Source organism: Lutra lutra, chromosome 1 (genome assembly GCF_902655055.1).
Source record: "Lutra lutra chromosome 1, mLutLut1.2, whole genome shotgun sequence".
In the NCBI taxonomy this organism is placed as follows: Eukaryota; Metazoa; Chordata; class Mammalia; order Carnivora; family Mustelidae; genus Lutra; species Lutra lutra.
In genome coordinates this window covers 194,816,413-194,842,152 of record NC_062278.1, presented here as the reverse complement: position 1 = coordinate 194,842,152, position 25,740 = coordinate 194,816,413, and the positions used below count along the sequence as shown (strand labels likewise).

The 25,740-nt window shown below is 40.1% G+C and overlaps 1 protein-coding gene across 1 annotated transcript in view; it reads right to left on the bottom strand.

Annotated features, from left to right (window-relative positions):
- Nucleotides 1–24,874, bottom strand: part of FHIT (fragile histidine triad diadenosine triphosphatase) — an 851,975-nt gene extending 827,101 nt beyond the window's left edge. Inside the window, exon 1 of the mRNA XM_047690617.1 lies at nucleotides 24,820–24,874. Coding sequence (XP_047546573.1) covers nucleotides 24,820–24,859 — 40 coding nt within the window. The 5' untranslated portion in view covers nucleotides 24,860–24,874. The remainder of the gene's footprint in view (nucleotides 1–24,819) is intronic.
- Nucleotides 24,875–25,740: the final 866 nt, after the last annotated feature.

Here is a 25,740-nt window from a genome sequence, read left to right as displayed (position 1 = left end):
GAACCGCCTGCTTTCATGCCAGAAAATGTGAACTTAAGGACATTTTAGTCACTCCCTCAATTGGCCTGGCTGGTCTCCTAGGCTGAGGCCACCACAATGTGCTGCCCCTGTTGCTCTGAATTACGACCATTTCCCTCAGATACTTTCCTTCCTCTACAAAAGGGTCTATCTCCTTCTGCATTTGGATTTCTATAGAAAAGCAGATATTTGCCCGCAAATGTCCCAGCCAAAGCCTGGTCCATCTGCAATTTTTCTGCCTATCTTGGATCCCGAACTAAACACCCACAATGAGATGACAAAGGAAAAGCCAGAGTGTTGCAAAAATTTGAAAGACTTGTGACCCCCAAACCCCCCGAACACCCTCCAGTGTGAACTTTGGTTCCATAGAAATCTGTAGTGACTCTTTCCAAGCCAAGGTCTGACCTGCAGGATCTAGAGCAGCTCCAGGAAGCGGGAGAAGACGCAACACACAGCTCTCTCTCTCTGGGCTCTCCGGAACAAGAAGGAAAGGGCAGCTGCCCCCAGGTAAATGCTGGAGGGGGGAGGGGTCAAACAACTCTCCTCACCGGGATTCTGACCTTTCTCCCACTAGACACAGAACTGGAGATTCTCCCCTTGGTGATAAATTCATTGTGTTTTCGTTTACGTTTTGCGCGCTTCTCACTAATGTGTTCAACTTCCCAATTAAAAATGATCCTAGTCGCTGGGAGGGTGAGAAAGGGCAAGGAATCTGGGAGCTTTTAAGACTTCCAAGCCTCTCCTTTTCTCCTGCCTTTCTCCTGCTCTCTCACTTTCTGCCTTTCCTTGAGGAGCAACAAGGGAAGCAACTCGAGCAAAGTCGCACAACCTTGAGATGTAGCTTACAAATTTGTCAGCTGCATCTTTCTATCTCCTCCTCCATCTGTGCTATTCACCTTACCTTTTTTTTTTTTTTAAAACCATAACTCTTTCTATTGACTTCGAGCATAGCTTGGAAAATCACTAACCAGTGCTGTATCAGCGTAGAACGGTACTACCTAGACATTATCTGGTGATGGGGCACAGCTGAAGAAGGCACAAGGCTCTCAGGAAAGCCATCAGCCACAGCTGAAAACAAGGTACTGTGGAGCTTCCATGAGTTCTAGATGCCCCTTCTAATCCCTTGAGAATCACAGTCAGGGTTGGGGGTGGGGGGAATGGAAGCAACTGCAGGATGATAAACAGTCCATTCTTGGACAGCAGTCCCAACCTTGACTGTACCATGATCCAACTGATCCCTTTAGAACAGAAGAGTTACTTAAATGTGTAGCCCTAGACACCCACTGTTCCTGAGTTAAAGACAAAGCTCTATCAGTTGACCTACAGAGGACCCCTTGCTTATCTCCTCTCATTCCTCCCACCTGTGAGAGTAAGAAAACTCAGGGAAGACATGCCAGCCCAGACCTGCCTCCTTCCTTCTGAAAAAACGAACCGCTGCCTCCTCGATGTTTTATCATGGCCCTCTTCACACTGGGTCCCCCTTCCTTACGCGCTTGTCTCTCCAGATGGCTGTGGACTTCTTTCAGTTTAGGAACATTGCTGTCTCATCCTGACAGCCCCAAGAATAGAGATGATAAACAAAAGGGTTTGATGGAGTGCAGAGTGAATGAATAAATAAGCATTTTTTTAAACTGTCTGCAAAAAATTTACCTTCTTGTAGGTAAGTTGAGACACACAGTAAAATAAATGAGATAAAGCAGTAAGTGATAAAGATGAGACTAAGAAGTAGAGGACGCGGGGGACCTCTGGACTTGGTTAAAAATGTAAATGGCAAGCCTGTTAGGAATGTGAGTAGGAATCAGATGTGCACAGGTGTATAAACAGAGATGAGAAGGTTCTGTTTGGGGGAAGCAGTGTCTAGGTTCAGGGTCTGCTGAGATCCAGATGCCCAAAGACATTCAACATCAAACAAAAAATGCTATTTTTTTTTTTTTGGTCTGGACAATAGAGAGGATCTTACAAAGACAATTAAACTGGTGGCCAAGGTGGACTGGAACTGGTGTCAGGGAGACCCATCATTTGCTGAAATTTGTTTACACAGCAGCAGAAGAAATCTTTATCAGCTACCCGTTTTAACCAAACAAGATTTGTACTTGAAAAAATAAGAATTAAGACCACTGCACGAACAAGAATTAACATTCACAGAGAACAAATGGCATCGAAGAGAATTCATGGGTCAGGCAGGAACTTGCAAGTAGAAAGCCTAATTCAAATTCTCTGAGAGATTCAGGAACATTCCGCACCTATAAGTTAAGAAGAGGTGGTATATCCATCAGGATATAGATGCATTCTTGACAGCTGTGTAAAAAGTCTTAGACTAAAGACATGGGCCAGGTAAAACAATCAAACAAACATGAATGATGACTTGTGGGGCACCAGAGATTAGCAACAAGGAGGAGCCATTACCTCCACAGCTGAAGGAACAAGGGGAGGAATCTTGTTATTCAAGGTGAGCTCGTGCTACCCATGGAGGCTAAGCCAGAGGGAGCTGCAGGAACAGAAGGACACAGATGAGGCTACAAGGCAGGAGAGGGGGATAAGAAATATTCTGACTTCATTCTCTGCTCTCACTGCAGACATGTACCCATGCCTCCCGCTGCACAAACCAGCATGGAAGTGGAGGGATGCGGGACAGGGAATAGTGGAGAAGGGGACTTGGTGAAACAAAGCTTAAATGACTCAAGAAGCTATGGAAAGAAGAAAGATCCAAGTGCGAGGGGCCAGAGGGTCGTTGAAAATGAAGAATAACATTGATAAAACTAAAATTTTAAGAAAATGTGGAAGACAAGGTAGAGAACATTTCATAGGGCAAGAAGGAGATGGAAAATGAGAGACAAGTCAGGAAGCATGGAAGAGGGGTCCCAGAGAGAGCTCTTGATTACTAAATGCCAAGGGTATGGGGTACGTGTCTCAGGATCCTCTTGGGGGACCAGCAAACAGGAAGAAATGAATCTTGACCTTCCTTTAGGAATCCACAGAGCGTTGTGACAAAAACAATTCCTTTGTCCCTGAGTCCTTGGAGCAGAAAGAAATCTGGGGCAACCGGTTCCTTTACCGCATCAGAAAAGTAGCTTTTTTGTTTCAAAGGTCTGTGGTGAGACACAATTCCATGATGTTAATCAATTTATTTCAATTGAGAGCGAAACACAAATGAAAGGTCTCCATTTCAGAAAAGGCCATGAAAATGTGAAGACGTTATTATTTCTAAGCTGAGAGGAGAGGTGAGATTCTCTGCCTGGCACATTTCAGAAAGGTTCAATCAGCCAGGGCAGGGGAATAGATTTAAAATAGAAAAGTAATGGGAAAAGGGCTTTCCACGTAACAGAGTCGGTGACTGATGAAAAACCATCCCTCTGGAGCCAGCTCTATTAATACCCATTTCTTCCAGGCAGTTTGGAAAGTTTGAAAACCTACGTAGTTCTCATTTCCTAAAGCTTCCGAGCCTAATAGCATATTTGTATCCGTACATAGATTTATATATATATATATATACACACACACATACATACATACACATATATACACACACACGGGTCTCATCCAGCGAAACAGATAGCTACATATTCAACTTGTAGATCACCATCTTCAAATAGAGATCTAAATTTGGAAAAACATCTGTACGCTGTTTTTCAAAGAAATAAAAAGGAGAATATTGGCCAAAAACCATAATACCCGACTCACTGATTCATTCATTTATGCAACAGGTATATATTGGGTATTCACCTGATCATAAGCCTAAGACCTAATACTTCATGATTCCAGCCCTCTCAAATGACACTGAGCTAGTTCAGGGAGCAAGCCTTCCTAAGCCAAATTTTGGAGCTGCATTTAGCAGCAATTTGAAAATCCAAAAGCATAGGCCTCCCAAATGTCTAGAAACTACCCCGAACTCCCTCCCTTTAATTTATCCCCTTACAGTTAGGTGTCCCATGCTCTCTTGTAGGTCAAAAACAACAGGGATGATTTAATGCCTTATGACTGTCCCTTAAATATCTAAATTATGCATAGTCAGATGAAAGCTGCTGTAGTATTTTAATAAAAGCATACTAAATAAGGCAGCTGGTAATAAATCTCTTAATAAAAATGTAGTCAATGGTGTATTTAATTTGATCACAGAGTCCACTTTCAAATAATCCCAAAATTGGATTTTTAAAAAATAAGATGCAAACACCTCTCTCATGCTGTTCTTAAGAAATGTATTTGCACAATTAGAAGACATCCATGTTAAGAGGCTTTCTTGCATATTTGAATTTGGTTGGAAAGCTTTGTTATTTGTTTCAGTTAAATGAATATACATAATTGTCCAGCCACCCCAGGACATTTATGAAAACAAGATGTTCTGTCCCAACGAGGTTAGCTTTAGAGTGACATTCGAATCTTGAGATGCCTCATTAGCTGCTAGGCAAACAGACTTCAATCTTCTGCTTTCCCTTTTCTAATATTAGCTAGCTAACAATTCAATTGCTTCAATAACTCCAGGTGACTCCAATTTCACAGCAAGTTCTTCCAAAGACCAAAGTGAACACTTTAAGTTCCCAAAGGCTTGACACTAAGTGTATTTACATAACTTTGTATGGCTCTAGCTCAGCATCATGCACCAAGGGGAGGAAGACAATGGAGGGGAAAAAAGTTAAAATATATATATTCATATCTACATAGATGAATCCTGAGCATTTGTTTAAGAATGGCATATATATATACCAAAATCTGTGTCTGAGCATAGAGAAGACATTTAAATACACAGAAAGGGACAGAGACCTATAATCTGTTTAAGCAGCTAGTTGATATTTACATTGCCTGTCCTTTGTCATTTAGCCTATAGTTTAAAATGAAGAAAAAAAATCTTATTCTTTTAAATTACCTCCACAATTTCATTTGCTGGAAAGCAGCCAGTTTAATTTCTATCACATGTAGAACACACTCTTTTCCATGAGGAGGACATTTTAAGACAAATGTAAAAGAAAACAAGTTGAGAAGTTAATCTAAAACAAAACAATTCACTCAAAAGAGAAAATGGGTCATGTGGATTCTTATGTTAATATTCTAAAATAAATAAAAAATTAACCAGGGCAGTCATACTCCATTACCACTAAAGATGGTCACAGAAAATTTATATGGATGTGCCTGTATTTATTTGTACAGACACAGTTCCAATTTTCCTTTTGACTATTGGGGAATGTTAATTCCTAGAACACATTTCCTCGATATCCTCTTTTATATACCAGGTCTTTGGACATGAAATTAGTTCCAGGCAAAGAAATAAAATACTCAAAAAAGGAAAGTGGTTTTATGACCTGACCTTTAATGTTATTTTAAGAGACACCGTCCTGGATCCTTGACTCTGGTGTCCGTGCATCTGCAATTATCCTTTTATCCATCTCTTGAGGTCAAACAGATTTGGATATGGAAAACTTCCAAATCAGAAAAATGATGTGTACATCGACTAAGTTAGTGCACTGGGGAAAAGATCGTCCTTTCCTGGAAATTTTGAAGTTAATCGCTATAGGTTGGCTAAAGTAAAATGACATACATATATACATAAACACATAAATATGCATTGATATACATTTCATGCACCTATATACATACATAAACACACATACATACATATAGATCTATAAATATATAGTCGACTTTTGGTTTTTGGTTTTTGAATTTGCAGAGTCTGTCTTACATTACCTAAACTATTACTACAGCTTGGGAAAAACTTGAAATGTGAAAACTGACACTGCCTTATTTTAAGGAGGGGAAATTTTGGTGTATCTTCCAGAATGGGGAAAGGAGCCCCTCCATGTCAGCCCAGACTCTTCAGGGAACATTAACATCTTGAGATTTCTAGCAAATTAACGGCCCAGGTAACAAAACGCAAGGAACTCTGGCCAGTCGCTTACTCACTCAGTTGGATCTGGCCACTTCTCCATGTATTCCCACCACACTAAATGGAGCATGAGCCATTTGAGTAATGAGTCAGAAAACGTTTAGCAGCCTCAGTGCAACAGCCAACGTGATGCTTAAGATAAATTTCAGAGGTATTAGGATAGTGTTTTCTTTTCTGCTCTAGGCAGACCATCTCTCTCATTGGTGATGAACAAAATTCTTCCCTCCTTCCCAGGAGACAAAAGCTGGATCATCTGCTATCTCAAGATTCATTCCAGCCCTAAGATGTAAAATTTCAAGCAAAAACAATTGTAAAAGGCAAAGGCAATGTATCATGGTGTGCCCTAAGCAAAATGTGTATTGTGAAATGCTGTCTGATGAATTCAGTGGTCACTTCATTGACAACCTCCCCCTCAAGCATTACACATCCTTGCTAACAAGACAATGCTTAAAGCAAAAAAAAAAAAAAAAAAAAAAAAAAAAAAGAAGAAGAAGAAAAAGAAGAATTTTAGAATTCAATGGAATTAATGTATCATCACATTTTTTTTTAATTCCCATGCCTACATTATCACAATAGAAATTACCATTAGGCTTTGAGTTTTAATCACAGTTAACACTGTTAGCTGATTTTAACTTATTTCTTTCCCACTTCTGTTTTAACACTGAATGCTATTTTATCCTTCTGGTTAATCTCAATGTCCTTTTTCACCATCCAGTGGTAGCACAAAGCCAACCACACAATAGTTGTGTGTTGCCGAATGACATCATGAAGGCAGTATAAAATAATGCACAGGATTGCTGGTTTGAAGATTAAAAGTCCAGAATTTGGGGCACCCAGGTGGCTCAGTGGGTTAAAGCCTCTGCCTTCGGCCCAGGTCATGATCCCAGTGTCCTGGAATTGAGCCCCACGTCAGGCTCTCTCATTCTCTGCCTGCCTCTCTTCCTACTTGTGATCTCTGTCAAAGTCAAAGGGATGAATAAAATCTTAAAAAAAAAAAAAAAAGCCCTCAATTTGAGTACTGTCTTGGCAATTCACTGCCTTCCAAGCTCGGGCAAGTCACTCTGTCAGTGCAGTAAGTTTCTTCTGCTATAGGGTCCATCTCGCATGACAGTTCCCACCAGCCAGTTGAAGGTGTCTGCAGTGTTGACAGGATGCTGAGGGATGGAGTGCCACGCTTGATGAGTGACGACGGCCACAGGTGTACTACAGGGGAGTAGCATCAATTGTGCCTTCTATTTGCCATTCATTGAGTAGAACACTGCTGCTCACTTGTGCATACAATCGCTGGGCATTTTTCTTTAATGCGGATTCAGACTCAGTGAGTCTGGGGTGGCTGGCTAAAATGACACATTCCTAACAGGATCCCAGGTAATGCTGATGCTGCTGAATCAGGAACACAAGAAGCAGGGTAAGGTCCCTTGCAGCTCCTGAAGAATACACACACACACTCTCTTCCTACTTTATGTATGTGAAAAGGAGCTTACCATACGCTACGAACAGGGATAAGCACATTAAATACGTGATCACCCTGATTTCTCAACCATCTCCCCTAGCTCCCCCCACCCAAAAGGTAGCTAGCTCAAAGTTTCCAGGGAAGGAAATGAAGATTTAAAAAGGGTGGGGCGCCTGGGTGGCTCAGTGGGTTAAAGCCTCTGCCTTCGGCTCAGGTCATGATCCCAGGGTCCTAGGATCGAGCCCTGCATCGGGATCTCTGTTCAGCAGGGAGCCTGCTTCCTCCTCTCTCTCTCTCTCTCTCTCTGCTTGCCTCTCTGCCTACTTGTGATCTCTGTCTGTCAAATAAATAAATAAAATCTTAAAAAAAAAATAAAAAATAAAAAGGGTAATAAATTTGCCTACCTTCACAAAGCTGATAGGCAGTGTAGATGAGATTTGAACCCAGGGAAACTAACCTGATGAGCACCCTTGTTCTTGGCCTCTAATATACATTGTCTCAATATCATCACAACACTGGAGTGCTTGCTTAGTGCCAGCCACTAGCCTGTTTCATACATATTATCTCTTCCTCTTTTCTTAACAATCCTAGGAGATGGGTAATATCATTATTTTTATTTTACAGATAACAAAATTAATTAACCTTCCTTCAACGGCATCAAACTCAGCGAAGCTACAGCAATTCCTATTTAAGTAAAAGATCAGATCAATAAAATACTGATAATGAACTAAACACAAGGAATAGTATGCTAATGAGAAGAAAATTTAGCAGCATGTATATTCACCAGGCTAAAAAAAAAAAAAAAAAAAGGATATGGCTATCAGTGAATGTATAGAAAATATGCTCTTATAAATTCATACCCTGTGAATGCATTTTTGACAACTGAGTCCAAATGCTTCTGTACAGGTTAGCCATGAGGTTATCAGAGTCCAAATAATCAATGGTCTCAAACAAAACCCATTGGTGGGATTTACAGTTGGAGATGTAGCAAAGATTCATTTCTTATCACCCTCTTTTGCTACCTAAAAGATCCTTCTTTATTAACAAGCTAATGAAATAAGATTGTATCAGTAAATTTCTCTGGAGATGAGACTCCGGTACAAGCAGTCGACAAGGATGCTGTGTTGTGCGTGCTTAAGAAGACCAAATACCATAGACACATGAGCACAGGATTTTCACATTATTCTGTTTAAGAACAAGTTTAAAACCTAAAGGTTTAAAGCATGATCCTGAACCTTGGCTGCGGGCTGCACTTTGGAATCAAGTGTGTGGAGGCGACATAAAAATTAGTAAATAAATACATGCATACATACGTACATACATACATACTGATGTCTAGATCCTAGCCCCAGAAATTTGGATCTAATTGGGCTGAGGTCCAACCTAGGGATCAGGATATTTTAAAGCTTCTTGGTTTTTCTACTGTATAACCTAAATTGAGAATGACTTGATTAAAGCAATGCCTGTACTATGGCAGGAGGAGGGGGAAGGTGGTGAGTGCAAACAGCTGTCAAAGAAATGAATGTCTAATTGGCAAATGTCATCCTTAGAGCAGACTGTGCAGGTACTCAGATAGTGGGAGTCTTTCTCTCCTGAAGGTATACTTAAATTTCATAAGCAGGTATATTGTAACAGAAAAGAACCTTATAAAACATTTGCTAGTCTTTATGACCACAATTATTTTCTCCCCTTACCAGAATAGTTTCCATTAGAGGGCAGTCTCTTCTTGGGAAGAAATGAATGGAGACACTTAACCTTCTTACCTGACCAAAGTTTAAAATATTGGCAGAGACTGTAACACTTGCGTGAATTTCCTTCAAGACAATTTCCAGGAGATGAAGTATGTGGGGCGAAAAAAATTTGTATTGTATGTCAAGATACTGTCAAATTAAATATTTATATCTGTCTGCAAAAAGTAAAAGGATAAAAGCTTACCCCAAAAGATAAATATGCACATGCATAGAAGGCCCTGAGGTGTACAAACATAATAATAACAACAAATAAAAGTAACATTTATTATATGCTTACTCTGTGTCAGATTCCTATGCTATGGAATTTTAACATTTGACTTGATTCTCAGAACAATTCTATATTTTATACATGTAAATTGTTAAAAGCAATTTGTCCAAGACCATACATCAAATACTGGCCAAGCCAACTTTTGAACCCCATTTGTCTGACTCCGAAGCGAAAGTTTTGTCACCACCAACAATACTCCTTTACCGTGTCAGAAGCAACAGGGCCCTTGTGATCAGGAGACCATGTAACTTAGAACACATCAGCATAAGAAAGCATGAACCTCTTCCTATTAGGCTATCAACGAAACTGAAGGAAAGGTAATTTGGGCAAAGTGAGACATTCCTTATTTTCTTTACTCTTTCGTGTTTTAAGAATTTTCACAAGCTGTTTATGGTTCCCCTCATTTTCTTATGCAACTCCTCTCAACCCCCTTAAGAATGAATTTGGCATTCCTACGGCTATGTCTTCAGTCACTGTACAGAACCTTGAACTAGCTGGTCACAATTCCTCAGAGACTTATTTCCTAGATCAGGGGTTGGCAAACGTTTTCTGGAAAGGGCCAGATAGTAAATATTTCAGGCTCTGGAGGCCCCACAGTCTCTACTACAACCACTGAACTCTGCTGGTGTAGCATGAAGGCAGCCAGAGATGACACGATGATGTCGATGATAGATGATATGAACAAAAGGCCAGGGCTGTGTTCCAGTAGAACTTTATTTATGGTCACTGAAACTATCATTTTCATGTGTCACAAATTCTTCTTCTTCTTTTGATTTTTTTCAACCATTCAAAAATGTGAGAACCATCCTTAGCCCACAAGCCACACAAAGATAGGCAGCAAGCTGGATTCAGCTGATCAGCTGTCATTTGCCAACCCCTGTCCTAGATGATCAGATGTCCTATGTTAAAGGCATTGGCCATGATGCAAAGTTGTTGTTATGTTCAAAAATGGCAATAGCTCCATGCTTAAAAAGCAAAAGGATCCCCAGGCACTGGCTTGTCAGAATCACTTGCCTTCCCTAAAACCCTCTTTAATACTAACCACAGATTCTCTCTGTACCAAAAGTATCCCAGTTAAATCACCAGCCCTCTAATAACCAACAATGGCAAATAACATCAACTTTAAAAAAGTTGATCATACACAATTACAATGTATTCCCTCTTACAAACACTTCTTGAGAAAGCATTCTAGAACTTGGGAACTGAAAGGGATTTTAAAGATCTCAAAAGGCATTCTTCAGAGTTTTCAGGTACCTTACAAATATCTGCGGACACAACCCCACAAAATGCCCCTAGGTAAGAAATCTACTATATGGCACAACATGATGGATGGACTTAGAGGGTAGATGCTAAATGAAATAAGGCAAATGGAGAAAGACAAATATCATATAATTCTACTTGTATGTGAAATCTAAAAAATAAAATAAAAAGCAAACACATGAAAAACAGAAAGACCCATAAATACAGAGAACAAACTGATGGTTACCAGTTGCGGGGGGGGGGGGGGGCAAAATGGGTGAAGGGGAGCTGGAACTACAAGCTTCCAGTTAGAGAATGAAGAAGTCATGGGAATAAAAGGTACAGTTTAGGGAATATAATCAATGGTAGTGTAATAGCATTGTATGGTGACAGATGGTAGCTACACTTGTGGTGAGAATAGCATAATGTATACAGTTGTTCAATTACTATGCTGTATGTCTGAAACTAATATCACAGTGTGTCAACTATTCTTCAATAGAATGGAAGGAAGGAAGGAAGGGTAAAGAAAATCTAGCCAAGGTGTACCATAGACAGTTCCCAGCAGCTCATGAGAACTACTTGTTTTGAACTTTTGGTGTTTTGTGAGCCAGCTGACATCAGGTTGATAATCCAAAATTGTCCAAGGTGGGAGGTTTTATACCACAGAAATCCCCAAATCTGCCAATTTTGCATATCAAGATTGTTTTTTTTTCTTTTTTCTTTTCCTCTGAGACCCAGTTGTTAAACATTTATCAGCATACCACTGCCCATTTACCCTCTTCCAACAAAGAGGCTCCTCTTAGGTCTGTTTTATACACACACACTCTTCTCTCACTCACCCACTAATGAAAGTTGAGTCCAAAGAAAAATAGGGATTGCTCTAAGCCATAAACAAGTGGATAAGGAATTAATCACTGTTCTGTTATCACCCTTAAATTATTGTTCCCTCCATAATCCCAAATGTGCTCTCATTTTATATTAAATATGGTCCGCTGGAGAAAGAAGAATTTAAACATTTAGCCTACCAAAAATGTATTGAAACCTATTACCTCTCTAATTATATATGTTCTTCTAGCTTGGATAAAAAAAGAGAGAGCGAGAGAAGAAATGAGAAGGGACCACACTCCATTATACAACTGTGATTCCAAAGGTGACATTTCTACTTCTGCATAAATGCGAGCTAATTACCTACCAAGCTCCAGCCCATTTCCTTATTTCCTTCCTTTTGCTATTGCAGAATGAAGATCCTTCCGGTGTGATACCTAGCAATGCTCTAATGCTCCTGTACTGTATGTGTTTGTTTTGAGGCAGGAGGTTCTCTGATTATTCCTGGTTCCCGGTCTCACTCCACCAAACTACATGAGCCCATAAACCTAATCTAAACAAATCATTTTGAATTTACTTTTTCTATGTTTGCTGCCTTCATCTTAGTTTTGCTTCACTTCGGGCATCAACAGAACTGTTTTAGTACAACCCTTTCCCTTTAACTGTACAAGATTAGAAAATAAAAAAGAACATTTACAACTGCTACTTGAGCTGGAATATCTAAAAGGGGATTATATCCCTATTTGTCAGCACATATGAAAGCAGTTCATATAAGAGTAAGCTGAAGCTGAGTGGTCTCTACCTAATTCTGAAACACATTGCTCTCCAAGGTTTAGAAAAGAGTACCCAGGACTCAAATGTTCCTGAGACTTTGCAACAACAGATTCATGCATAATCAGAAATGTACAGACTTTAATAAATCGACCTCTCCAATCTTCAGAAAGCAATTTTTGGAGCCAGACACAGATGTATTTTGTTAGAGTTCGATTGAAACTCTTTACATTATATAACCATGGCAAAATAACCTGGGGTTATTCATACATGGTTTTAATTATTTATCTATGGGCTCACATGGTTTTATTTTTCATTCAGATCCATAGCTAGTTACACATTCTGCAGCAAAATATTTAAATGAAATTCTGGGACTCACAAAATCTTGTAGGCAAGGCAAGAAAGATCTATTAGTAGTCTGTGAATTGACATCACGTACCTACAAATGAAACCAGCCTTGGTACTCAAATGCACATCACAACCTAAAATTAATACTTCAATACATAAATTCTAACTCCAGTTGCTTTTCAAGAAAAACCTTCCAGAAACCTATTTTCTCTTCTTCAATCTGTTCACAAGTAATGGAGCAGAATCAGTTACCTAGAGCCCTTTCATTGTCTATAGAAATATTTCCCAATTTGGGTCCTGTGGAACATGATTGTGGGAGATATCACCGTTGTTTTACTACTTTTTTTAAAAAGTTCCATTTTTGAGTAAGTATGGGAGATGCTGGGTTTAACCAGTTTTCTTGGGGAGAGCTAGGAGCCTTCTTATGTGAATATTCTTTGGGATTTGACAAGGAGGGCATTATAACGGACAGAGTTTTCCATGCATTTTAAATCAAATTTTAAACCTTCTTCCCATGGGGTACTTCAAGAAACAAGTGTCCCATGAGACACACTTTGAAGAGTGCTGGTTCAAAAGACACAGGTGGGGTTTAAACATGAGTGTCGAAATGGGAGCACAAGAGAGGAGAGAATCATCTGAGGTCCCTCTGCTGTGAGCACACCAGCAGCAGTAAGATGACCCAAGAGAGCCTGCTGAGTTCTTCCACACCCATTTCCAGATCCTATCAAAAGAAGGAAGCACCCTAAGGGGGCCAGGAAGGGAGATCGGCAATCCCATAAGATAAACTAGCCCCAATCTGCTTGCTAGTTCCCATGACTTACCATTTACTCATCCCAACAGTCAGATGTGTTCTAATCCATCCAACTTCAAACTTGAGAATTTTAAAAACAGACTGAACTTCACGTGCAGCTAAGGTGAGTCTGCTGGAGGCGAAGGAATGCTAACATACTGCCGCAGATGACAAATTTAAAGAAACGCCTTCCTTCCATCTAAGGTCAATACAAGAAAAGTAATTACCTGATATTCATTGGGATAAAGAAAGGGGTTTGCAGAAATGTTTTGTTTTGTCCCTAGAGAGCAGAAGTAAAACGACAAGCCCTTAGAGGCCACGAAGTTCGACTTTTTCATTTCACAAATGGGAAAATGGAGACTCAAGGTATTTCATGTCTTGATCAAGGTCAAGCAAGACATAAGCTAGTGGCAGATTTGGGAGTGCTACTCAGATCTCTTGACTAATGGGTTCATTCAGCTAAAGGATGTAGCTGACAAACCCATGTGATTATCTCTGTCTCTATTTCTTGCTCCTTTATGAAAAGGCTTAGCCACCATTTATTGAGCTTCTGATCAATGCAGGCGGTATTAAAGCATTTATAAATATTCTCTCATTTTATCATCTGACCTTGGTAATGTTGTCAGTTTTATCCTTATTGTACAGCTATCACATGGAGAAGTGCCATGCCATGTCCAATATCACACAGCTCCTGGGTATAGAATGTCTACAGGGAGGCAAGTCTGCTTAACTTCAAAACTCATACACTTCCCTCAACTTTCTCTTTTTTCCCATTCTACCCTTCTGCCACTCCCTCTCCTTCCAATTTCCATTTAAAAGCAGTTGTGATAAAGGAGTACATGCACCTGAATGTTTACAGCAGCAATGTCCAAATAGCCAAACTATGGAAAGAACCTAGATGTCCATCAACAGATGATTGGATAAAGAAGATGTGGTATATATATACAATGGAATACTATGCAGCCATCAAAAGAAACGAAATCTTGCCATTTGCAATGATGTGGATGGAACAAGAGGGTATTATGCTAACGGAAATAAGTCAGAGAAAGACAATTATCATATGATCTCTCTGATATGAGGAATTTGAGGGTCAGGGCAGGGGATTGTGGGGGAGAAAATGAAACAAGATGGAAGTGGGGGAGACAAACCATAAGAGGCTCTTCATCTCAGGAAACAAATTGAGTGTTGCTGGGGGTTGGAGGGGAGGGATAGAGTGGCTGGGTGATGGACATTGGGGAGGGTATGTGCTATGGTGAATGCTGTGAATTGTGTAAGACTGCTGATTCACAGAACTGTACCCCTGAAGCAAATAATACATTATATGTTAATTAAAAAAAAATCAAAGGTCAGCTGCCCATAACTTAACTCAAATGTTCTTTCTTCCTTGCTTTTAGAGATGTATTACTATCTTCCATCATCCACGTAGACCAAAAAGGATTTAGACTGAGATGAGTATGCATAAAATTATCTGAGTGTCATTACCCATCAGGCACTCTGGAGGGGTCATTCTCTTTGCCCTTAGGAAAGCTGAAGCTTGTCATAGTTTCTTTTCCCCACATATCTACTAAAGATCAACTGATACAGAATGGATGAAGGTGCTAATAATTTACTGCTGATTTCTTTAAAACATGTGTCATCAATAAAGGAGGTATATAGTCAAATGACTTTAGAATCTAGAGACAGGACCTAAAAAATACACCCTTAAATTTTTCAGATAGGGGCACACAGATCATTTGCATCCGAATCCCTTGAAGCTGAAGCTTCCTGACCCCAACCAGCCTAAATAAGTCAGAATCTCTGGGATGGGATCCAGAACTCTGCATTTGAACAAGCTCCCCTGGTGATTATAATTTACACCAAAGTCAACCTAACCTAAGAAGTGACTTCTAAGTGTGTGGCTTGTGGGACTCATATGTTTCCCAAGTTTTCCTCAAGAAACCAGGGCCCAGCTGCAGGAAGAATTGTTCATAAATATAATGATGACATCACATACTGGAGACAATGTCTGTGTGAGGCCGATAAAGAATGACGAAAACATTCTCCTGGAAGAGGCTACTGTCTGGGGAGGGGGGAGTGAGGGCGGGGGGATGTACCTCGCAGGTGACTCTGAAGACATCGGGAAGAGTGCTATCTATGAAACATGATTATCTTTCTTGGTGCTAATTTTAAACTCAACAAAAGTCAACAAGAAACTATTTGAATATTGTTCTAACCTTTTTTTTTTTTTTTTTTTTTTAGAAAACCTAATAGGGGAAACATAGAGGAACACATTCAAATGATGCAAAGCATTTCTAGTAAAAAAAAAAAAAAATGAGTCTTCCTCTCATCAAGTCTTTCTAGTTGACCACTGTTTTCTGCATTTCTGAAACACGCTTAGCAGAGTAGCACATATATTTGTGTATTTTATTCTGAGGAAGCCCATTACACCCACAGTTCGGTATCATTTCCACCTCAATAATATATCTTGGAGGCCATTCTCCACATAACATATACATTACACAATTCCTTTTAACAGTATCACAGCTTTACATTAGATAGATAAACCATAGATCTTAACAGGTTCACTTTTGATAGATATTATGTTTCTTCCATTTCTTGAATGATACTACCATGAGCACTCTTATTCATATGTCTTTGCCCACCTGTGAAGATTTATCTTCAGGATACATTTTCAGAAGCAAAATTGCAAGGGCAAAGGATACACGCATTTTTTATTTGAGATGTTGCCAAATTTTCCCTCCAAAGAGGTTGCAGCAATTTACACTTCTATTAATAGTACATGATACTGCTTTTTCCCCCACACTCTCACCAATACAGTGTATTTCTGATTGTAATTTAATTTGCCACTGAGACTTCTTACTGGAGAAAGTGCTGACCAGATAACATGAATAGAACTTGGCAGCTATATTTCTCCTGGAGAATGAACACATTGGCATTCTAATTTATCATCTTCTTATGAGTTAGGTAAGGATCGTCAGTGGCCTCGACCCTCCCCAACTCTGGATAAGAAACTACACTAATAGAAAGGAGTCTTCTATTAGTTTGTTCTTTGAAATTTTGGAAATAAATCACAAAAATAGGATATTTCTTCTAATCAGTTATTATGATTTAAGTAAATTGAAAACATTTTCTAAGCAACTAGGAACAAATTTTCCCTGCTGACGTCTGCAAAAGGGGAAGTACCCTGTTGGGTGTTTTGGACCAAACCTCCTTAACAGATAACAACAATCTAGTTTAAACAAAATCTACCTTCAGATTCAATGCTCTATTTTATGGGTTCAGAGTTAATAAAAATTTATACTACCAAGGCACCTGAGTGGCTCAGTTGGTTAAACATCTGATTCTTGATTTCAGCTCAGGTCATGGTCTCAGAGTGGTAGGACTGAGCCTCATGCTGAGCTCCAAGCTAGGCAAGGAGCCTGCTTAAGATTCTCAATCTCCCTCTGCCCCTCCCTCACCACTCCCACTCTCCCTCTCTCTCTAAAAAAAAAAAAAAAAAAAAAAAAATCATACTATCGATGTTATCACTATTGTCACGACAGAAAATCAGAAGCTCTCTTTACCCATCATCTCTACATTCCACCTTCAGGGAATAACAGACAACATGCTGTTTCTTCCAGTAATTCTCTGGATGTTATTGATTTATTATTTTTCATTGAGTCCATGCACTTAGGAGGAAACAGGATGTAATATATATGCACTTTCAGAAAACTGCTTTAATGTTGTAAATAATATCCCAAACCTTTAATGAGCCTTTCAGAGGCATCTGCTTTGCAATACAGAATTACTTAAGCACTGGAAATCAAATCTACAAATATTTATTTTGCAACTTCTATGCACATGCCTTTTTTTTTTTTTTTTTTTAATCCCATAAGTAAAATAGACCCCTCTGGAAAAATACATTAATTCAATACATATTTGCTGAGCATTCACTATATGCCAGGCAGTGAGCAGGGACCATAGCTCCCAAAGGGAATAAGACGAAGACCCTGCCCTCCAGTTATGAAGAGCCAGATGGAAGATACAGCCAAGTTCACAGATGGCTAAGAAGGTAGGATGCAGTAGGATCAGAGAATGAAGGCTCCTAATCAAGCCTTGAGGGAATGAGGGAAGGCTTCCAGGAGGAGGCAATCTAATATGACTTCTAGTTAGGATACAGCCAAGGGAAAGAATGGACAGAATCAGGGAAATACTATCGCTTAATCACATAAACTCCACGAAAGTCAACAATGGAACAGTACCCGTATGAAACATCATGAGCTAGTGTTAGAATATGTGCAGGTTTCATGATATAAAACAAATGTCTAAAAAGTTTTCTGAAAGTCTAAGTCCCCCAAAAAGAATAAAAGAAAAGCTAACACCATACACTCACTTACTCAAATTAAAGCATATTTTTCCATTACAAATACTATATATTTTCACCAACTCTGGAAAAAAACAAATGAACATTTTATGAACTCTAGAAGAATTTGTTCCCTAATTCCCTCCTTATGCTCCTCCCCCCACCCCCTTAAACTGCAGCATGAACCTCTGGTTTTGAGTACCACCTTCTCTGCACTTAAAACTTTCAAAACCTAATTGGAGATAGCTATAGAGGAAGAAGATGGGCTTGATGGACTTAGATGTGTTTTCCTTCATTGGTGTTTAGGTTATTTTGACAGCAAGCAGACCTAAAATCAGAACTGGTTCCAAGCAAACTCCCCAAAGAATATCAACAAGGAAGAACAGCCACTGAGCTCTACAAATCTACTTGCAACAAACTCTTACATGTGCATAAGAACCACTATATGAATTTTAATCCTAACAGGAAAACAATTCAGAACTCAGGTACACTCACTTGGGCCTCCCCACGTCATGGAGGACTAACATTAGTAGCTCTTCAATGTGCTATGCGAGGAAGCAAGATCAAAATGGCAAGCAGGGAGCGCTGGGGTGGCTCAGTGGGTTAAGCCTCTGCCTTCGGCTCAGGTCATGATCTCAGGGTCCTGGGATTGAGCCCCACATCCGGCTCTCTGCTTGGCAGGGAGCCTGCTCCCCCCTCTCTCTCTGCCTGCCTCTCTGCCTACTTGTGATTTCTGTCTGTCAAATAAATAAATAAAATCTTCAAAATGGCAAGCAAAAAAGAAAAGGAGCCTTCTGAGATTCATTCTTTTGTTCATTCAAATACAATGCAGTAGAGTACTTTCCATAAAGAAATTACTCAATTTAGAACACTCTCACTTGTGCTGTTTGGAGAAGAACTGCTTGACTCTAAGAGTGGACATTTCCAAGGGCCCCAAATGATGGGACATTGGGAAAAGACAGAGTTTGGGGGCCATTAGAGAGCAGGAACATTGACTGCTACCATACTGAAGTGACTTAAGAGGAATCAATTTGAGTTGCTACAGTCTTCCTGGTTACATAGTCTACGTGCCAATCTGAACAGCTTCTAATGTGCTCTTTTCAAAATTTAAGGGGAAAAGAGGAAAGGAAAATTAGATTTCAAATCTGCCCTTTAGTGAAAGACTATTAAAATGATTTATCTTAACTAAGTGACCTTCAAATTAGAAGCTGTATGCATTCTTATAACATTCTGAACGCTACATATCAAAATTAGATAGAAAAATATTTTTAATACATATAAAAATACACTTAATTTTGTATATCTTATAGATATACCATGTATTTGTGACACAATAGTCTATTGAGATGCTGAAAGCAATGCAAAAAATATGCATATATATAAAATGTATTAGTTACAAATCAGGTATGGCTACATGTAACACTACACACACACACACACACACACACAAGCATGCCCGCAAAATAACAGTGACAGGCAGACGTGGTTTTATTCTCCCACATGAGTCTGGGGAACTAGTCTGACCACTAGCTCTGCAGCCAACTAAAACCCAGGCTACTTGCAGATTTCTGTTCTGTCACCCCTAGGGTATGGTCCTTATTCTCATGGTCCAAGATGGCACTCCAACCATCCCATCCCCTTTCTAGGAAGCAGGACAGAGGCAGAGCAGGCCTCCAACGTCTAAGGACACTGTTGCACATATTACTTCTCTTCATTCCCCTAGGTCAGAATTGACTTAGCAGCAAAGTGGGTTAAAAATGTAGTCTTCATTCTAAGTAGTTAGGTAGGCTTCCAGAAGCGATAGAGCTGGATTGTTTAAGAAAGGAAAGCATCACAAGGAGAAGGAGAATGGTCTATGTCTGGAGAGAGTGAGTAAAGCTTCCCTGAGGGGGACCCCTAGCAATGGCAGATCTCAGAGCAGTCCCTGGGTACATGCCTGGGGCTCAACGTCGTTGCCCCAACAGCTGCCACAAATGCCCCAGTGGCTGTGGGTGGCATGAAAGAAGTAAACAAGAGCAACAGCAAAGTCTGCATCTGAACTGATGGTTCCAGTCAGACCAGGACAATAAGCAGCTTGTCCTTCACCAGGGTATCCTAAAGACCAGAGCCTTTCCCCATGTTCTGGGGGACATATAAGCACTTGATACATGGGCAGTGCCTGCATTTTCATTCCACCCAGACATACACTTGGAATTGTTCCCCTAGTGGTAATCTACAGTTGGTTAAATGCACTCAAACTCACTCTATACCCTCGAGACCCTAAGTAAGACTGCTCTCGATCAGAAATAGGGATAGGAAACCAATTTTGTCTTTATGATACCAACTTGCGCAGAGGAAAGCATTGCTTCAGCTTGGTATTAACATTATAGTTTTATAAGCAACAGCATTAACCCAGGTGATGTGACACTTCTCTGTAATAATTTTCCCTGGCACATTAATTTACACACGCACACCTATTACTGAAGAAAAGTACTGGGAGTTTCCACCAGAACAACAGACCTGAAATGAGTGCTGAAAAACATTCACAGCTAGGATATCACTTTCCACCCGCTAGTTATCTATTTTAGCCTTCTACGTTGGCAACTTTTTAATTTTTTGCTGTTCAATGAAAATAACAAATAGCTTAGTGATGAAAAAAAAAATACTCCTGAAATACATTGTAGCTCTGTGTAAACTGGAAATGAATACCATCTCCAATGGGTTGACACAATGTGTGACTTTCTGGTACTCCATCCAACTAACGACTAACGTCTCCTAGGAACAAAGCAGAGGGATATCCATGTGCATCTCTTTCCGAGACACAACACCCTTTCTTTGAGCTGACATCTCTAGAATGAACAACTCAGAGCCAGCCAATGTGCAAAACACTCTCCCTGCTGTCACACTCTTAGGTGGGTCAGAAAGTCAATTAAATTCTACTTTCACAAATAAAACTAATTCCTATAATATGAGATGGGAGGCTGCATTCATATTTTGAAGACCAAATATTCTCCCTCAAGTAATATAAATTTATAGCTATGACTTTTCCCAGCGCTCAATCGACTGCTCGCGGTATATGAAAGTAATTAGGCTTCTCTGAAAGCCACAGCTGCATTGAGAACTATATTTGAGTAAACACAAAAGAAAAGCATTCCAAGTGTTACTTTTAATGTTTCCATAAAAGTTAACATCTATAAAAATATTGCTTCCCGTTTTCTGTGTAGAAGCCAGCCACCCTTAGTTACTGAAAGGGGACTGTGGAAACACAGTGGCTGACACGCTGCCCTGAGGAAGAGTGCAGAATTCTGGTCTAACTCAGATCTGGCCAGGCCCCACGTCGAAGCGGGTCCTGCAAGATATGTTGCCTACATAAGGGAAAACGACCTCTGTAACTTTAGTTCATGAGAGGCTGAACATACAAGGGACAATGGCCAGATACAAAAAAAAAAAAAAAAAAAAAAGAACTCTGACCCACAATCCAAGGGAACCACTCTGAAAAGCCAAACCACAATCTCTTTTGCAATTGGTCCCAAATGGTGAGGATTTAAATAATAACTGCCTGCCAATTTCCCCAATTTCTGCCCCTGGCTGCCAACTTTGGAGCAATCAGAGAGAGCAGAATAAGCTCCCCTAACCAACCACACAGGATGTCCTGCTTCCAGCTAGCCTGGCTCCGGCATCCTCATGCCAACACCCTCTAGTTAGGGCATATCTGAAGCCTTCCCATTCCACCTCTTTAAAGCTTCCACTCCCGTGACTAGCTTTGAGTTTCTGCCAAATGCAAGCAATGGTGGCTGACTCTCTTGCTCTAGAAAACTCTGAATAAATATCCTCTGCTATTTCTCATTTGGGTGGTTTTTGTTTATTTCCACACCTGGTTCTCCCTGGTGGCTCTGCCTGCCTAGCAGCCCACTCAGCTTTCTCCTCCCATGGTGCAGGGTCTTCGCTCTTCCCTGCTGCCTTGGGCTGCCTCTTTCTCTTTCTTTTCTTTCTCCCTTTCTCTCTCTCTTTCTCTCTTTCTTTCTTAGATTTTGTTGATTCGACACAGAGAGAGACAGAGAGTACAAGCAGGGTGAGTGGCAGGGAGAGGGAGAGGGAGAAGCAGACTCCCTGCTGAGTAAGGACCTTGATACAGGACTTGATCCCAGGACCCCGGGATCTGAGTTGAAGGCAGATGTTTAACAGACTGAGCCACCCAGCCGCCCGTAGTCTGTCTTTCTGAAGGTGAACAGCTCTTCCTCTATTCTTCCAACTGTATTCTTCATCAGTATTTTTCCTCCTCCCTCCTGCACTTTTTGTTAATCTACTGTGTCCTTTCCCATGTCCCACACATGCCACCAGGACAGCAGGGGAACCTTCACGGGGCACCCATGGGACTAAGCACAGTGAGGCGACTGTGAGGACAGGATATGAAAAAGTCAAGACATTGGCCTTGCCAAGAAAAGGGATCATTACAGTTCAATTCACCTACACTAAAATTTGAGCCCAAACTGGGCAGCTAAGATCTGGAAGCTGAAACAACAAGAAAAAAGCCAGGAGCCAACAGCAACTGAGAGAGGGGTCAGAAGTGGCCAGCATCAAGAATGTGGACAAAGGTGAGCAGAGAGGAGAGGAATGAGAGGAAAGTGAACTCTCCATAGGGAGATTAAGGCAAGGACACCTCGTTAACCATTGTTTTCTTTATTCTGAGCTCTAGCAAACCTCAACAAGCCATGTCTTAAAGGAAAAGAACATGGAGGGTCACCAAGAGTTCTGTCCAAAATGTATTCTCCTTTGCAACACAGTCTCTATATAGTAAAGTATTTACATCCCATGCAAAGGATAGTAACACACTTGTCAGCAACTTCCTCCTCTATGGCTCAGAAAAACTATCTTTTTTCCATTTGTCTTCAATCTCACCTTTGCTATCCATTCTTCGAATTCTTATGTTTCTCTTTCTCACAAGTAAAAGTCTGCTCAACCATGTTACACTCCCAAATGACCAACTTCTTCTTTTCCTGTCATTAACCACAAAAGCTCTTGAAAGCATCTACTGAACACCTAGTCTCTGCTGTCTCCTCAGCCGAATAAAAAGTTGGCTTCTGGGGCATCTGGGTGGCTCAGTCAGTAAGCATCTGCCTTCAGCTCAGGTCACTATCCCAGGGTCCTGGGATTGAGCCCTGCATCAGGCTCACTGCTCTGTGGGGAGCCTGCTTCTCCCTCTCCCTCTCCCTCTGCCTGCCTCTCTGCCTGCTTGCATTCTCTCTCTCTCTCTCTCTGTGTCAAACAAAAACATAAAATCTTTAAAAAAAAAAAAATTGGCTTGTTCCCTCTGCCGTGCTAATAGAATTGCTGTCCAAGGTCACTAATGATGGCCTCGGGCCCAAACCTGATGCCGCCCTTCAGTCCTCATAGGCCACATGCTCTCCTGGCCCATCTTGACTTTCTTCAACCTTCGCCTTTCTGGCACTGCACTCTCCTTCAGGACCACACTTCTTCAGTTTAGCTACTTTTTATTTTCACAGTCTCACCCATTTCCCCTTTCCCCATCTTTCAGTGTCCCCTGCTATGGAAACTTGACCTAGTCTCCAAAATAATCCATGCCAGTTGCCATTTCCTACCAGATCTCTGGAAACAGACAAGATTAAGTCCTCCTTTGCTGTTATTGGTATTGAGTTACTCCTGCAGCAGCTTCCCTTGTTGCCTCATAGTAAAGTAATCTGCATCCCTGTGTTCCACCCCTCCCTTAGTCTACAGGTTCCTTGAAGGCAAAAATGCAATCTTATCTTTGTATCTCCAGGTCTAAGAATAGAACTGGACATACAATGGGCATGGGCTCTGGAGTCTGGCGCCTATAGAGTGAGCATGGTTTCTACTTCACAGCATAATGCCCAGCATGCTGGCTGTTACCATCATCATCAAGAGATGAGAGTTAAATTCTACTGAACCTAATAATATGAACACAGGTGTGAGCATTGTTCCCCTGTGAATTTTCTGCAGTATCTGATTTCAGGTATTTCAGTGGGGAAAAAAAATGTGCTTTTAATTACCTGGAAGATACCAAAAATCAAATTTATCAGATGCTTCTGATGTTCTCAGTTTTGTACAAACTGTTTCTTATATTATTACTTTATATAGCACCATTTCTATCTCATTTCGTATAGAACCACAGGATGTCTATGTATGCTAGGAGGAAAGGGGAAGAAATACTGAGGAAATGAGAGGAAAATAGGGACAGGTACACAGAAAATAGTCAAAGTCAACTGCAGACAATCTTGATGTGGAGAAAACGGTGGGACAAGATTTTTCTCACAACTCTGCATCCCAGAGCCCTAAATACTTTGTCTTTCAGTAACAATGGCAAGAACTTCTGTTATAAAATTATTTTTACAACAGCTAAGAGGCCTCAATGTTTAATCATTATGACATATTTAGGAGTGTGGTATTATTACTTTATACGTAAGAGACTGGGGCTCAGAGACACCCAATAGCTTACTGAAAGTTCTGCATTCAGAAAGCATCAAAACCACATCTGAACTCTGGTCTTTCAAATTTAGGAGCCCTAACCCACTTTTAATCATATGAACACCACCTCTCCAAAAGATCACATGAGGAAAGAATTAACTACTACCCAAAGAAATGATGCAGCTCTTCCTCCTTGACAAGAGAGCGGTTAGATCCTAGGAAGATCCAAGTTAAGTCTATACCTAAGTTCTCAGTTTCTGATATCAAGGAAATGCAGGGGATTGAGTCCATTAAGTGTTTGCATTTAAGGGTAACTCTTAGGTCCCTCTTCTAATAAAGTCTGAAAGAAAGTGAACCAAAACAGGTTATCAACTAATTAGGCTTCGTTCTTTTGCTTTATTTGGACCCCATCTTGAAGTCCCAAAGGACCAGGCTATGAAATTTGTATTTGAAGAAGCTAAAACCAACCAAGAGATATTGAGCAAAGAGCCAAAGAGTCTTCTAGCCCAGAGGAGGAATGACAACACTAGACTGCCAGGCACAAAGAAAGAAGGAATACAAGAAGTTCAAAATAAAGTGTGTTCACAGCTATTGCTATTGGGAAGACTTCAGGGAGAAACTGGCATTAGAGCTAAGAATATTTAGATCATATTGTTTCATCCTAAAATTGTAAAAATAAAAGTCTGAGAAGATGTACAAATGTAAGGACCTACCTTCCAAGTTACATTGTAGAAATGTTATTCCAGCTTTCATACTGCAGAGTACATAGGAACTTCATATTCAGAAACAATTAGATGATTTCTGAACAACTTAAAGAAAAGATATTTTCTAGATTAATGGATAGCAATTGAGTAAATGTGTTTTTTGCTCAGAAATCCCAGAAATAATTACCAGCATGAAAGGTAACCATCAAGCAAAATGACGACGATTTTCAAGTTGGCTTTTCTCCCCTCTCAGAGTTATTAATAAACTTGCCACATTTTGGTTGAAATATTCATCCACAGGGAATATTAATTTATCCAAAATGAATAGAATTATAATATTTAAACATGTATTTTGCCAACAAAAAATAATTTAGGCTGAGTTTTTTAGCATACATAATTCCACTGGGCAACAAAAGTCACTTCATCTTCCATCTTGTCAGAAGAGCAAAGAAAAGCAACTGGATTTTAAATGTTTAATTAGAAGCAAAATCAAGTTTATATAATGATATACTGCACTGCTAGAAAGTAATAAAAATAAACATCTTTGTACATTATCAACACTGAAAAACACGGTCAAATTTCACTTTGCTTACAGATGGCAAAAAGAAACTTCTATAGTATTAAATGGCTTTTCAGATACCACTTCTGAGTTTGGTTGTTGTTTGTTTGTTTTTGTTTGTTTGTTTTGTTTTTTCGTTCTCCCCAAGAACTTGGGGTTGGGATAATTTGAGGCATTTGAGTTTTGACAGTGACATTCCTTGTAATTGAGAGAAGTTTGTGAAGTTCAGACATGATTGTGTTTGCCTTAGCAAACACACCGTTCACATTTTGAGAAAAGCTGCTGATGCAGTCCTAATGAAACTGTTCCAGCCCTGCCAAATCACCGACAGATGTGCTTGCCTGCCAAGGGATTTCCCTCGGAACGTTCTC